The sequence below is a fragment of the Mauremys mutica genome, chromosome 3, assembly GCF_020497125.1.
Source record: "Mauremys mutica isolate MM-2020 ecotype Southern chromosome 3, ASM2049712v1, whole genome shotgun sequence".
Lineage (NCBI taxonomy): Eukaryota > Metazoa > Chordata > Testudines > Geoemydidae > Mauremys > Mauremys mutica.
In genome coordinates, this window is record NC_059074.1 from 30,458,263 (window position 1) to 30,474,884 (window position 16,622).

A 16,622-nucleotide genomic window follows, 5' to 3' on the forward strand; every position below is an offset into this window, starting at 1 on the left:
AGACAAGCCCTAAGGTAAAAAACAAACCAAGAGTACAAAGAACCTTTCAGGCCTTCTTCCTCCATAACACAGAAGCCGAAAAAGCAGCTAGGCCAGTTTTTATAATTGCCATGGTTAATCATATTTAAAGGTTGTAACTAACTTTCATTTCAAAGCCTTATTTTTTTACCACCTTTATAACTTGGAATGGAAAAAATGTTGGGTCCTAAAAATGGGTAGATTTACTCTGAAGGCAAAGGAGACAGTTTCTGGAAAGTTTTGAGAAAATTGGTCAAACTTTTGAGTTGCAAGTAATGAAACAATTTCATCTTTTGTCTGAAGTTCTCCATCTCAGTCTTGCTCAAAAATGGCTTGTTACTATCCCTTCCGACTATCTATTCCAACTATTTTACTGTCTATGTGTGGCGATAACAGGTTATGATTAAGTAATGTTATTAATGATTCTGTTGATAGTTTGGGGCTTGAACCTGCTCCTATTGCAATCCTGATCTCAGCCATGTCAGTGGAGTGTTTTGCAGTGCAGTGGGGCAAGGTTTGGGTTCTTGTGAGGACATATTGTGAGAACATATTGCCCGCTACTGGCTGGCTGCATCTTAAAAAGAACATGAGGATGCTTTGAAAACTGACCAGTAACAAAGACCTTCCGTTAACTCTAGTGGTAGAGGCATGTGTTTTTGGAACTGTAGGACTAGCTGTCTACACCTAGGTCTATGGGTGTGCAGTTTATTGTGATGGTGATGGCTTATATTGGTATCCAAAAAGAAAAGAAAATCAAACTCTTCATGCTTTCAGCTGTATAGGATTAAATCTTATTGACAAACAGCATATGTGCTGAACATTTTGAAACAACTAAGCTAGTTCTTTTTGTATATAAACTCCCATGCTGGGCTTAAACCAATCTCTAACTATTATGGGTTAGGGGAGGAGACATCCCAGATTACCCGAAAATTGCCTATGGTAGGGTTCCTTACAGCTTCCTCTGGAGTATCTGGTAGTGGCCACTGTGGGAAACAGGATATTGGACTAGCAAGACCTCAGGCCTGAACCAATCAGGCTAGTCATATATTCATAAAAGATTTTAAAAATAGCTCATTTGTGAATCCTTATGAAGGCCCTTAATTCTACAAACATGCATAACTTTATTCAGATGCACAGCCCCATTGACTATAATGGAATTAAAGGCATGAGTAACGGAATGCAGATAGTTAAGCATTTGCAGGATCAAGATAGAGGGTCTAACATTTCTTTGTGTTTTGTGCCTGCCCAATAAAATCATATCACACTTCAAATTTGAAAGATAGGTGGATTCAGACATTGGCGCTCGCAAGAAGCAGTTTTCAAGAACTGCAGTAATAAAATGTTTGAAAAATTGCCATGATTTGAAAACCAGACACAATTCTCCATTATTGAAGTTGACCAAAGAAAAGAAAAGAAAAGAAAAAGCAGGCAGAAAATATACACAGCCACTAACAACTGAAGAACAGCCTGCGACACAGAGGCAGGCCGAAGCTCCAATACAGAAACAAGGTCAAGCAAGGCCTCAAGAAATTCAGCATTTCCACTGACAACTGGGAGAACCCTGCCCACAATTGTTCAGTTTGGAGAACCAGGTTAAGATTGGGGCAGCCACCATGGAGAGCCTTCAGAAAGCCCAGGCCGAGGCTCAAGGTGAGCCAGGAAGCAGAGTATGCTTCAATTTCCATCTGGCAAGTGGACCTGTAGCCACTATTGGAAGGTTTACCGCTCGCACATCAGGTTCTTTTGTCATACCATGCTAAGCACCACTGACGGACCAACTTTGTCGCGTCTCCTTTCATCTGTCAGGATGTTGGACGGCCACCACAACACCAACAAATCCTTCCAACACCTCAAAGCAAAGATACCAGGGAGTCTATTGTCTGTAGACAGTGCATGTTAACTGACAGGTTCTTTCCACCTCCATTTTCAACCTATTAAGAAAGCATGGATGTTTGCTTACAGCCATTTTTAGTTTGGCTAGCTCTATTCATTTAATTCAATAAACTGGCTGCCCCTCCATCCCATTTATATTCAGTTTGTAAAAATGCATTTTAATTTACCTACACAAATGGGGAATAATGGAACATCTTAAAAAATAAAATAAAGTGCCTAAAACCTACACTTAGCAAATTTCCCAGTAAAATAAAAATTCATTAAAAAATATTATTTGGGGATTCCTAAGGCTATGTCTACACTATGCAGCTTTTAGCAACGCAGCTGTGATGCGACAGCCGTGCCACTAAAAGGAACGCAGTGTAGCCACTGTTTGTCGGCAGGAGAGAGCGCTCCTGTCAACAAAACCTTCCACCCACAACGAGTGGCATTAGCATTGTTGGCAGGAGAGTGCTCCTGCTGACAAAGTGCTGTTCACACCAGCTCTTGTCATGGACAAAAAACTTTTGTCTTTCGGGGGGGGAGGGGGTGGGGGTTAACACCTCTGAAGGACAAAAGTTTTGTCTTTCATTTGCCAGTGTAGACAAATCCTATGGCACAGTTCCTCAAACGTATTTACGTGCCTTGATTTCAGTGGGAGGTAGCCGCCTACATACCTTTGAGGACCTGGGGCTGAGTGACAACAATTTACTTCTCTCTCCCATCACTTAAAATGAATACTATGCTTTTCATCAGAAAGTCAAGATATAAAATATTAACACAAAAAATATTTCTGAAAAAGAAACAGAAAAATAATTGCCCTAATGCTGCAAACACATATGCGCATTATTTTGCACATATACTTAATCCCACTGGAGTAAAAAAACATTTCTTCACTAGTGCAGAGTTATTCACAAATGTAATTGTTTGCACGATCAAATGTCTATGTATGTAATGATGTATTTCAACCAACTGCAAATACAAGTCCACATACAGGATAATTTCACCACTGAATCATCAACGATTTTTAAATGTTCCTATTAAATTGCATTTATGACATTATTCTCAAGAACCAGGAACTGTAAGTCCTTTACTTGATAAGGCTATTAACTAATGATATTTCCCACTGAACCATATCCCTCAAAAGGAAATATTTGGGAATATATTAAAAATAGTATCCAGGGGTCCAAATTAAGGCTGTGCTTTATGGTGAAATGTGTTATATTCTTCATACTTGAGAAGAATAAGGGCCAAAATTTTCCAACTCAGGTGCCTAAAGTTGGGCATTTTATGTCCTATTCAGATACTTAAATAAAAAATGCCTGATCATCACCAGTATTGAGTACTCAAATCTCTCACTAGTCCGTGGGAGCTAGTAGCTGCACAGCACCTCTGAAAATCAGCTTTTTATTTAGGTGCCAAAAATGGATGTAAGTACCCAACCATAACAACCCAAGAGTGAAAATGATCATCAGATTGTTTAATATATGGGCATATTTAAAAAATGACAGTGGCATTATATATTTATTTCCATGCTTCTAAATCCTAAGGATTGGTAAGTACACCGATGCCACTTAACGATCTTTGCTGGCTTTTGGTAAATGAAGATTTTTGTTTTAGGAATTCATATAAGCTGCAAATCCCAAACCAAACCAACTAGAAAGATAAAATACAACCAATTATGGTTTAAACTAAACCAAAGCCCCAGCCATTTGGGCTATTTCTAACAGACAGAACAGAGTTTGAAAGAAATTCAGTTAAGGTTTTCTTCTGGTTCCTTGAGGTTATGTTTGCCAATTTTTTTTTCCTCCTTATTTGTGTGGCCTGGTAAGTGCATTGTGTGCCCCCAATGTTCTATCCACAGTGCATCCAGAATAGGCATCTATGGCCTAGGCTGTTCGTGGAGTTAAATTAAGGCCTGGTCTACACACTCATTTTATACCAGTATAACTATTTCGGCTAGGGATGTGATGTTTTACTGATATACTTATACCAGTACAACACAAAATGCGGACACAGTTATACCAGTGTAGCTTATTCCCTTGCCATAGAGGAATAAGCTATATCAGTATGTAAGCACTAAGAGGTTAGACCATTTTAACTATACTCAAAGAGTTAGAGTCTTTAAATATCTCCCTGTTGCACTGACCATAGAAAATAAATATCAGGGCACCCTAATCTTTGCCCCCGCAGTTAAACAGTTGAAGGTTCATGGTGGTTCTCTAATTCAATCTGTTAGTTGTTTTTCTTTTTAAAAGGCTTCCTATTGCAAAGCAAGTGCACCCAGCGGGATACATGCTTCCACCCACAGCCCCCGACATCTCAGACCTACTAGGTTGGCAGGGCCAGTAGGTATTGAACAGTGAGCACAGGTGTGCTAGGCTCTACACATATTTCTTTTTCTCCCCACAAGACATCACTAAAAATGGAAATGACAGGCTCTGCTCCCTGCATCACACTAGAGGTCTGTGTCTTGCTTGCTGCTCTGCTCCTGTGTTGCAACACAGGAAATTTGCCTTTGCTAACACCTGGTGTTGTTTCAAACAGCCAGCTGGCCTTAACCTCAGTCTCCTATAATTGATGGCCTGCTTGTGCAACCCTGTGACTACCTCTCTCTCTTTAGACGCTGTCTCTCTGTAAATACCATTCCACAGAGAAATATCCTATCTGCCTGTTTTGCATATCAATCAACTGAGTGATCCTTATAGAGGCCAGAGACAGCCTATGTAAACTGGTAGACAGAGGCTATAAGCAACAAGAGTTAAATCTACACATGCTTAAATGACATACTGCTTGCTCCATTGTAGTACTTGGAACCAGGTCATAATAGCAAGGGATGTAACCAGTTAGCAAACACCTTTTGTGCTTAATGGCTGGCTGACCGTGTATTAAATATTACACAATGGCTCAAGTTCAAATCTCCCAAACCACTTGAACTTATTCAGCAATGCAGAAACTTGGCTTATTTATATAGGCTATCTTGCTGACCAAGATTGTTTCCTTGTGCTCCCCGAGCTGCCTATTTGTCTAACCACCTGTATCTCTTGTCTATACTCACAGTGTAAGCTCTTTGCAATAGGAATAATCGTTTGGTCTCGCTGTACAGCTCCTAGCACAATGGGGACCCGGTCCACAGCTAGGGTTCCCAGGTGCTGCCGTAATACAAATCATAAATAATAGATTATCTTCATGTTCTACCTTTTAAGCTTGAAGTCCAGTGAAGCTGGCTTTTTGTTTGATATATTAGGACTTTGGGCTGGTCTACACTAAAGCTGTAAGTTGACCTAAGTTACACTATTTCAGTTATGTCAGTTATGTAACTGAGGTCCACTTAGATTGACTTACAGTTGTGTCTACACCATGCTGTGCCGGTGGGAGTTGCTCGCCCACTGACTTACCTTATACTTCTCTGGGAACTGAAGTACAGAAGTCAACAGGAGAGCGCTCTGCCATCGACTTAGTGGGTCTTCACCCAACCCGCTAAATTGACACCGCTGCATTGATCTCATCAGATTTAACTGTAAGTATAGACATTCCCTTTGTCCCTGTGCTCCTCATTCTGATGTATCTTTTTGTTCTGGGGTTAGGAAGGGCTGTCTATGGGCAAGGGCACTGAGCTGGATCTCAGAAGACCTGGTTTAATTTACAGTTGTGCCCAGGTTTCCTGCATGAATGTGGCAAGTCACTTAGTCTACCTTGTGTCTCAGTTCCTTATCCTTATTGTGGGAGAAATATAAATACCGGAGATAAATAGATAGGTACCTATATTGCTCTCCTCACTGTAGTGTCTGAACACCTCACCAACACTGAGGATTTTATCCTCGACACCCCAGAAGGTGTTATTCTCCTGAGGTAATGATAAACACTACTAGCACTCCGTTTTGCAGATGGGGAACTGAGACATAAGGTAGATTGAGTGACTTGCCCAGACTCTTACAGGAAGTGTCTGGCAGAGCAGGGACTTGGATCCAGGCCTCCCCCCTTTCAGGCTAGTGCCCTGACCGCTGGACCATTCTCCTTCTTTTACAGATGTTTCCTGATCTGGGATTTGTTTCCTCTCAGTCTGTTGCTGACCCATTCGTGTGGTCCATGAAACAGAAACACATTTACTGAAAGTGTGGATCCTCTCAGAAGACTGAATGTAAAATAGCATCCTGAGGTCTGTGTTTGTTTCTTCTCAACAATTTCCAGATTCAGCTGGCTCAGTTTCTGATTACAAAGATGTTTTTCTAACTGATGGCCCTGCAACCTCATCCTGGAATTTGAAAGTCAAGCTGATGAGTGCAGTGATAATGATTCTGTGGGTCAGATTCTGCCCTCAGTTACACCTCTGCAACCCTATTGGCTTTATTTGCTCTTAAGTGCTGCTTTTTAAATGTCGTTGTGCTCTCCATTCTCACTTCTTCATCTGTAACCACTTTGTCTGTTACCACGCTTAGACCTGTTAGACCTAGCTGACCTTTTATGGAACTGTTAAAATGATCCTTACTTCCACACAGTACCTGAATACTGCCAGTTACTGGGAAAGACAGCGTAACCCCCTGAGTAAGCAGGATGCCCTGTTAAAGGCTGGGAGGCTTTAGCCATTGGACCTTTGATCAGTCCAGCCGTTTGAAGTCTCCGAGTAGTTAATTGCCCCCTGTTAGTGAGGGGCAGAGCTGAGCTGAGCTAAGCAGGAAAACTTTGTATAAAAAGTCACTTGCTAGGTGAACACGAAAGCTGTTAACAGAGGCAGATAACACTGGAGTTTCAGAGAGAGTTTGGAAATTCAGTGTGAGATGCTTTCCTTCTAGGTTCAGCCCTATTTGTGGCCAGCAATGGAACTATGAAGGTGACCTGTAATGGATGTGCCATGTTCTCTTTCCTATTTGAACCCAGAAGGGATTTCATACGTAAAAAGTGCAAGTTGGTGGCTGTGCTGGAGGAAAAGATTGGAGGGGCAAGTTGAGATGCTACGGAGAATCAGGGGAAATGATGAGGTCCTAGACAGCCAGGTTTGGAAAAATTCAAGTACTCCAGATTCAAGGAAGAATGGAACTGGCCACCAAATAATCAGAGAGAGAGAGGAAGTCAGAGGAGAGGCCTGGCGGCTTGTAACCACCAGAGGCAAGAGGTAACAGTGCATGCTATATGGCTGGAGACAGATAAGGATGGGAAGGCTGTGGCCACCAGAGAGAATATGAGTAAGAGGAATTCCACACAGCTAGAAGTTTCAAACTGATACCAGGTCCTCAGCGTGGGAACTATGGAAGATGCCTCTGAAGATGCAGCAAATCCAAGGGAATGGAGAGATATATGGGATACACATGGAAGGCAACTTGGCCCAACCTATTAGAAAATCAAGCAAAGAGGTCTCCAACCATCCAAGGAAGAGAGATGATCGTTATTGGAGATTCAGTACTCAGAAGAATTGAAAGAACATTCTGCAAGGGACAGGTGGATGACAGGATGCTGTGCTGCCTTCCCACAGCCAAGACATGAGATGTTACTCTAAGAATGGATAGGCTTCTGAAGTCTATGGACAAGGATCCATTGGTGGTGGTTCATATTGGCACTAATGACATTACATTGCAGGATCTCACAGATAGTAGATGACTTCAGCGAACTCAGAAGTGTGCTGAAGAAGAATGTCTAAGTGATCTTCTCAGAGATTCTTCCTGTCCCACGAGCAGATGAAGATAGAAAGCAGAAGATTCTGGAAGTGAATCACGGATAGGTAATTGGTGTAGGGTTTTGTTTTTGTAGAATATTGGTCTATCTTCTGTGGTGACGGGGTTGTATAGTTTGGATGGCCTCTATCTCAGTAAAAGAGTGGCCAGTTTCCTCCAGGACAGGCTGAGTAGTAGTCAGGAAGGGTTAAACTAATCGCAAAAGGGAAGCGTAAAAAGAAGGAAGATAAGAACACTCAGCACAAAAGCAAGATGTTAAGAACAACATTAATCAAGGAACCAAAGGACATGAAGGGAAGAAATTCTTGAACTGCCTCTTCACCAATGTTAGGAGACTGGGTAACAAAAAAGAAGAATTGTATTTGCTGGACCATTAATATGGAGTCTTGGAGCACTGGGGAAGTTCCAGGAAATTGGAAGAAAGCTAATGTACCAATTTTTAAAAAGGGTAAACAAGGATGTACCAAGTAATTATAGGCCTGTCAACCTGACATTGACCCTGGCCTAGCTAATGGAGCAGCTGATACAAGACTCAAGGAGGATAATGTAATTAATGGAACTCAACATTTAGAGAAAATAGGTCCTGTCAAACTGTCTCTTTTTTATGAGATAATGCATTTGGTTGACAAAGGTTAAAATGTTTATGTAATATAGTTAGACTTCTGTAAAGCATTTGACCATGCTATTTCGACTGAAAAACAAGAATGATCCAAAATTAAGAAGGCACACATTAAACAGGTAAAAAACTGGCTAACTGATAGGGCTCAAAATGTAACTTCACATGGGGAAATTTATCGTCAATGGGGTTTGTTTCCAGTGGGGTCCCGCAGGATTGGTTCTTGGCTCTCCGCTATTTAATATTTTTATTAATGATCTGGAAGAAAATATAAAATCAGCACAAAGTTTGCAGGTGCACAAAAATTGGGGGCCCAGGCAAACAATATGTGTTTTAATACTGCTAAATGAAAATACATACTTTTAGGAATAAAGAATATAGGACATATTTACAGGATTGGGGACTGTAGGGTAGGAAGCAGTGACTCAAAGAGATTTTGAGGTTCATGGTTGATAATCAGCTGAACATGAGCTTGCAGTGTGATGCTGTGGTCAAAACAGGATCCAATCCTTGTATGCATAAACAGGGGAATCGAGTAGGAGTAGAGAGGTTATTTTACCTCTGCATTTGGCATTGGTGCTGTTGGAATACTGTGTGAGATTCTGGTGCCCACAGTTCAAGAAGGATGTTGATAAATTGGAGAAGGTTCAGAGAAGAGCCATGAGAACGATTAAAGGACTAGAAAACATGCCTTATAGTGATAGTCTCCAGGAGCTCAATCTATTTATTTTAACAAAAAGAAGGTTTAAGGGTGACTTGATTACAGTCTACAAGTACCTACATGGGGAATAAATATTTAATAATAGACTCTTCAATCTGGAAGAAAAAGGTATAACACAATTCAATGCCTGGAAGTTGAAGCTATATAAATTTAGACTGGAAATAAGGTACAACTTCTTAATGGTGAGAGTAATTAGCCATTGGAACAATTGACCCAGGGTCCTGGTGGATTTTCCATCTCTGACAATTTTTAAGTCAAGATTGGATACTTTTCTAACAGATCTGCTCTAGAAATTATTTTGGGGAAGTTCTATGGCCTGTGTTATGCAGAAGATCAGACTGGATGATCACAGTGGTGCCTTCTGGGCTAGGAATCTATGAATCCCATGTTAATGGTACCAATTTTAAAAGGATTCTCTCCCTCCTCTGCCATACCTCTTCCAAAAGACAAAAACAAAAGCAGAAGTAATCCTCCCTGTTCCTCACCTGGTGCATTAAAGTTCAAAAACTATCTAAGAAGATTAAAAATCATGCAATTATAGAATCACTCGCTGAATTAAAGGCTCCCTTAGGATAGTTCAATAGTTAGGATGAAAATATAATTGTCAGTTACAGTTGTGTGAAGCTGAGTGGTAACCTTGACTTAGCTGCTTTGCTGTAACTGACATCAGAGTAAGGCCCTTGGTGTTTATTTTTGGAATACTTATTAGTTATAAATCAAAAGACAAAATAGATATTGAGACAAAAATCAATGAAACTGGTTTTTTTGTGTTAAGTGATGTTCTAAAACAAACCTATTTGTTAAACAAATCAGTTTGAAAACATGACCTAGTTTCAGATGGCATGTTTCTTTTAACTGTCTTGAAAAAGGCTGTTTATATAATTGTGTAAAGAAATGTGAACTGTTCTATTCCATTTACATTTCTTTGTTCCAAAATGTATTCTCCTTGTTAAGATTCCAGTCGACAAGGAAAAGCAGACATCGCGGTTACTTTACAATTGTGAAACTTTAACCCACAAAACCCATTCAGAAAACACAAAATGAGTCACAGGAAGGGGCCACTTGCTTGCAAAACTCATTAAAAGCAAGGCAAGGCAAAATGGATTTCCTGTATCAATAAATAGAGTGCTGGCAGTACACTGAACACCTGACATAGCTATAGGCTTGGAAACCATATGAAAGTGTAGCCATTAGAAAACTGAGAACTGTTAGCAACTCTCCAAGCCCCAGTTCAGCAAAGCATTTAGGCATGTTCTTAGGTTCTGATGAAGTCCATGGGACTTAAGTATATTGTTAAATTCTTTGCTGAAATGCCTATCCAAGCCTTTTTTGAAAACCGATTAATGTGGTATTATGGAGCTATATACCCCACTTCAGAGGAGTGAGCTGCTATGTGGTTTTCTAATTCTATGGACAAATTAGGAGGGTATTGTACTTAATTAAGATTTAAATGTAACGGCACCTGTAACTTTCCTCAGCTGGTTGCAATAACCTCTTAGACACTTGAAAAACAGATTTGTCCTTGACCAGTTTTATCCTCTCCTATTTGGCAAACCAGACGTAAAGGGCTTGTTCACCTCTCTCACGCAACGATCTCAAAGCAAAGCCTGGCATGATTTCAGGCAAAATGCTTTCAAGCCAAAGCCTGAGCCCAGGGCCTGCCTCGAGTAGCCGGGCTCCGGACTGAACCAATGTGCAGGGATGAGAAGGGAACATTCTACCTCTCAGGCCCCAGAGCAGTTATATGGGCACTTAAATTTTAACACAATGTGCCTCTCCCTGCTCCTGCACCCATTGTTCTGATGCTAGATTGAATGGCTAAAGTAGCCTTTGCAGGACCTTCTGCAGCCCCCTCCCAAGCAGGACGAGAGGCTCTTGTAGCACCATTCCCTAGGTGACGCCACAGCGGGAGCCACAACAAAGACAGGAGGGTCAGGGGAAGGAAAGGGGCAATATCCTGAGTGATCACCTACACTCAGCCCTTCCCTTGCACAGCTGAAATGCATTATGGCCAAGGAAACCCTAAGGGCTGTAGTCGGCTGTACTAGATGTCAGCATCACTCGTGTGCATTTTCAAAGCCATATCTTTACTGTGGCTACACGCAGAGAAGGCCTTTTAAAATGGTGCCCAGTGCTTATATTTGGTCCTGAATATTGAACAAAGTAGTTTCTTGTATTTGGTTTTACATCTTGCAAAAATCTCTCCCAAGGTATTTAGTGCCATTTGCAAAGCACATTAAGCACTCCAGCTGTCTAGACCTATATATTTAAAGGGAAATGGTCCTTCTTCCATTTCAGCACCAGGAGGCTGTTTTAAGTGCGTAGCTCCTCTGAAAGTTTGTTACCTCAAACTTTTTATGCATCCTTTGTTCACAGGATATCCCAGGAGCAATACAAAGGATATCCCAGGATCCTTACAAAGGCAAAGGTGTCATTTCTGTGATTATTAATTTTAAAAGCGCCCTTGTTTCAAACCCATCTCCAGAACTTTAGGGTAAACTTTTACACAGGTCAAAGCTTCACAGACAATAGAGAGGCCTAGTGCTGCTGTGAGTGTGGGCTGCCCAAACATGGCTCTTTTCACAATTTTGAACTGAACTTCAGCTGCTGTAGAACCTTCTTAACTCCAAACATTTTTATTTTTTAATCATCAACTAATGCCAGCCTGGCAGCATTGAGAACTGATTGTCATTATTTGCTCAGCAAATCCAGCAGAGGGAGCACAATGCATATTTTGTGTTCTCATAAATAGCAGCAATTTTTCTTGTCTATTTCTCAGCAATGGACTGGAAAACAAAACAAACCTTACTGTGCAGTTCTGGTCCCATCACAGCACTCCTATTGCCTTCACTGGGACATGACCAGACCCTTATGTATCCAGGGTCTCATTCAAACCTGAAGGATGTGAGTTGGAAACCCAGACCCAGATTTTGAGGTCAAACTGAGCTGTGCTCAGGCCCAGACTTGAGGAGACGGGGGATGGATGGGGCCAGAGGAACAAAAATCTGGCGTTAGGCCTTTGCAGCTCTCGAATTTTGGGTCAAGCCGTGCAGGCCTTTTTGGTCCCTGCAGTAAAGTTAGCATCAGAGTTGCTCTAATGTCTGCCTGGCTGCTCCAGGCCCTAAACTGCTTTTTGACAGCCAGGAATAGTGGGAGAACAGAGGCACTAGGGCCAGGTCACCTTCAATGGCATCTTCCATAAGCTTTGGCTCACGGGCTCTCTGTGATGCCACACGGTGAATACTACAAATGCTGGACATAACACTGGGTAACCCTGATAAAAGACAAGCCATTACTAATGGACACAATTATCACACAACACAATATTCTTTCAAGTTGGCCAAAAGACACAAGGCCAAAGCTGACTATTTTTAAGATGTCACAGAATTGAAATGGCAGAAAATTATTTTTCAGCTCTTTGCATTTATTACAATATATCTTTAACGTCTTTGCATTCAGCGCATCAAAATGAGGTGTTACAATGATTTCCATCAGTGCACTAGACAGAGCAAATCCTGTATATAAATAGAAATAGAAATGATGAGCCAAACCAAAAAATAAAATAAAGAACTCCCCAATCCCAAAAGTTGTCAATACATTTTAGCTTCAATATAACTGATGAGATGCATATATTATCCTCCCCCTCCTCCGACCACCCATGTTGAGTGGGATAATCATCAGATTAATGAAAATAAACAATAGGTCACCACTGCATAGTGTAGTTTATAACATGTCTATTGTAGCAATAGAGCACATTGTGGTTTGGGTGTCTGTATTTGCACTATGTTAGCAAAAAATATTCTCTCTATAACAGAAACCACCATTAAACTGAAAGCAGGCAACATTTTTCTTTCACAGAAAGAGTAAGAATTCCTTTAACCATTCCACTTTGTTCTTTATGAATGAATAATCCAATTTAAAGATGTCTGCATACAACTGCCTGACCGTCAAAGCCAAATATAGTGTACTTAAAAAAATATTTTAAAATGAAGCAAAATCTTTTGTTGCTAACAGAACAAGCTTTTGATTTTCCAAACTGTTCTCCCCAGGAGCCAATTTAATAAATATTAGCTAAGAGTGAAATATAACTGTGTGTGTTTATACAGCTACAGTGAAACTTCGACAGAGCACAGTGTCCCATAGTGTAACAGGCTCTTCAAACTGAAATGGTTCAAATCAGCTACTCATCTACGCTGCCATTTTGTTTCCAATACTAAAAGGTGATTAAAACTGGATTCACTGCTTATTGGCACATCAGCAACTAAACACTATGGACCTGCCTTTCAGATGTGTTTCGCTCTGGGTCAGATCAATGGGAGCTCCAGTTGCTCAGCTCTGAAAGTCAGGCCTGAAGTACTGCAGGAGGGTAACTGAACTGAGTGCATCTTATCAAGTGGCTGGGAATTTTTTATATCATAAATGCACTACAAGAGGCCATTAGCAAAATAAATACGGACAGGCTATGGCTAATATGTTCATCCAGTAATTCAGCAGTTAATGACAGGAGGTAATAAATAATATCTACAAAGAATATTTCATAGTTTCATACAGCTTAAGGCCAGCAGGGGTCATTAGATCATCCACCCTGACTTCCTGTATATCACAGGCCATTAAATTTTACACCCCTGTATTGAGCCCAATAACTTGTATTTGGCTAAAACATATCTTTCAGAAAGGCATCCAGCCTTGATTTCAAGATATCAAGAGATGGAGAATCCACACCCCACGGTTAAAAAATTGTGCCTTATTTCCCATTTGAATTTGTCTGGCTTCAGTTTCCTGCTGTTGGTTCCTGTTTTCCTTTCTCTGCTAGATTAAAGACCCCTTTAATATCCAGCATTTTCTCCTCCTGATGGTACTCATATGCTTCAATTAAATCACCTCTCAATCTTCTTTTTGCTAAACTAAACAGACTAAGCTCTTTAAGTCTCTCACTCTCAGGCATTTTCTCCAGACCCTGAATCATTTTTGTAACTCTTTTCTGAACCCTCTCCAATTTTTCAACATCTTTTTAAAATGTGGTCATCAAAACCTGTATGACATATTGTAGCATTGGTCTCACTAAGGCTTTATACAGAGATAAAATCACATCACTACTCCTAATCCCTGCCTTATACAGCCAAGAGTCACATAATATAAATTAAAGCCTGGTTGTACTTACAGATGTGACTCTCTTAAATTGGCACCCTGAGGCCCACACTGACAGTGTCTCAGGGATTCAATACCAAATTTGTTCAGTTTACAATAAAAAAATATATATTTGTTTTTGTTTAAAACTGCCAGCCCTGCACACTTGACCTAAGAACTGGAAGTCAAAATGTGTTTTTCCTCCTTGTGCACTCATTCTGACGTAACTACAGCATACATGCAGCTGTAATATTCTTCTCCTGGGTCAGAGATCCAGTGATGCTGCACAAGAAGGAAAGACTTTGGGCACTTGTGTAAATGATTACTCAAGATGCAGGGCAATGTGAATTGGCCCCTTGACTTTAACATCCAAAATAAGTGCGTATCCAGGGCCAGCAGTTAGAAAATCCATATTCTGGGGCACCAATCTATATCCCACTGCCAGTGGCAAAACTTCCATTGAGTTAAATCAGGAGCAGGGTCTAGCCTTTCCTTTTAAACTGAGCAATTTTGATATGGGAGAAACTGAAATACACTAAACATAGAATCCCATGATGCCATTTTCAGAAAACAATTTTGCTTTGGACATACCACCCAGCCAAATATCTTTAAAAATAAAAAAAGATAATCAGTATACTATTTATCTCCAAGCACAAATGTTTTGATCATTTGGTATATGGCCAGTTGAAGTTACAATTTAAAGCAAAGTACTGCAGTACATTATTTGAAAAGTGTTCTCAAATGATCTGCAATATTGACCCCAATGCACACAGTTAAAATTTAAGGCATGAAAAAGTAAGTAACATAACAGAGCAGTACCTACAACCAGTGTCTGTGCAAATGAGAAAAGACGTTTTCAGGTATAGAAGTGAAAGTGAAAAGGAAGATTTCATTGATGCCAAAGATGGCCAGATGTACTGCAAAGCACACACAACTGAAAAAATGCTGCAAGGTGAAATCATGAGATGCATCCTTAACCAGCAGCAAGTTCACATGTTAGCCATAGAAAATGCTTCACAAAATACTTTTCAGTTCTGACAAATCCCTTGAAGCTGTCAGCTCCAGCAAAGTGCAACTCTGTGCAATCAATGGGTAAAATCTTGACCTTACTGGTGACAACAGGAGTTTTGCCATTTACTTCAACAGGGCCAGGATTTCAGTTGAATTCTTCCACTTGTATACTTACACTGTACCTTAATCCAAATGGACTGCCTTTGGAGTAAGGTACTGCTCAAGGTGAGTAGGGATGACAGAATCAGATACAATATTTTTATTTCCCTTACTTTCAATTTACAGTGTACATTTCCCAGGAAAAAAAAGCCAATTTAAACCAGCTAAAGTTTTGGCCCAATAACTCTTATACAATCCTGTGCTTGTTTGGGAGGGGATTACTGTCTGTTCTTTTAAATGAGAGATTTTTAATTTGACAGAGGTCGCGTCAGGGTGTTGAAACCCTGCCCTTCCCATCCTGCTAAATGGAAGGGGGTTCTGGCTAGATGGAAAGATGGTTCATGGCAGACATGGTGAGGAAAAGGTTGAGAACTACTGGTGGGTTTTTTTAACTAAACCTTATAGTATTTTTAACTGAAAAGCAGTATCATTGCACTTGTAATTGATCTTTTTTAATAAGACTGTTGCACATTTTGAGCATGTTGGCTGAGAAGTTGGAAGCCCCACTCTCGTGCCTAGTCACTGGAAATGTGACTTTAAGCATGGAAACACAGTTCCAAATTTGCTTTTAACAAATGAATACAATGCTCACAATAGCACAGATTCCAGCTGATCTATCCAAGGCAAAAACCAAGCTGTGTCTTTTAAATATACGATAACCAGTCCTTTGAACAAGAGGCTGTAGATGCATTTAAGATGAGGACGGATGAATATCCTGGTTTTCAAAAGGTGGTAGTGGTTCCCTCCAGTACGTGAACTGACTGTAGGTATCAGAACAAGGGAAGTCTGAAGAATGGCTTCTTTTCAGCAAAGGAAACAGGTGATCGACCACCTCACAGAGTCTGACGTAACTGGGGGGAAAAATTACTGTTTAAATCATCTCAGATTCTTTATTTTGATTTAAAAACAAAAAGTTGCCCAGCCAAGGCTCTAGGCATCCTGTTGCACGTTACCAACACAATTTAAAGCTCATCTGCATGAAATGATCAGTCCAACCAGCCGGCTTCCACCCCTTCACCGGCATTCCTTTTGAGCAGTGATGTTCAAAGGGTTATGTGTTGGAAAGCAGAGTTTACCACTGTTCATTTTGGAAATGGTTAGGCGGGGAAGCCCACATAAAAAATTATTTATTAAAAAAAAACAACCATTAAGGCCCAGATTTTCAAAAGTGACTAGTAATTTGGGATTTCTTCTTTTCTGAGTCCCCAACTTGAGACATCCTAAAGAGGCTTCGTTTTTTCAAAAGAGCTGAGTACTCACACTCTGACAGTCTGGCTCCTTTCAGGTGTCTCAAGTGGAGAACCCAAGACTGCAGGCACCCAAAAATCATTAGTCACTGTTGAAAATTTGGACTAAAATGTTTATGAGGTTTCAGTATCTCAAACCATATTCTTTCCACCTGGCTGACTCTCTGCAGCATCCTGACATT

The 16,622-nt window shown here is 40.5% G+C and overlaps 1 protein-coding gene across 10 annotated transcripts in view; it reads right to left on the reverse strand.

Annotated features, from left to right (window-relative positions):
* Positions 1-12,299: 12,299 nt before the first annotated feature.
* LPIN1 (lipin 1) overlaps positions 12,300-16,622 on the reverse strand; it is a 66,274-nt gene continuing 61,951 nt past the window's right edge. For all 10 annotated transcript variants that reach the window (XM_045010713.1, XM_045010716.1, XM_045010717.1 and 7 more), the window contains 2 exons: positions 15,786-16,044; positions 12,300-12,411 (listed from right to left, as the gene is read on the reverse strand). In XM_045010713.1, the coding sequence (XP_044866648.1) occupies positions 15,885-16,044 (160 nt within the window). In that variant the 3' untranslated portion in view covers positions 12,300-12,411; positions 15,786-15,884. The remainder of the gene's footprint in view (positions 12,412-15,785; positions 16,045-16,622) is intronic.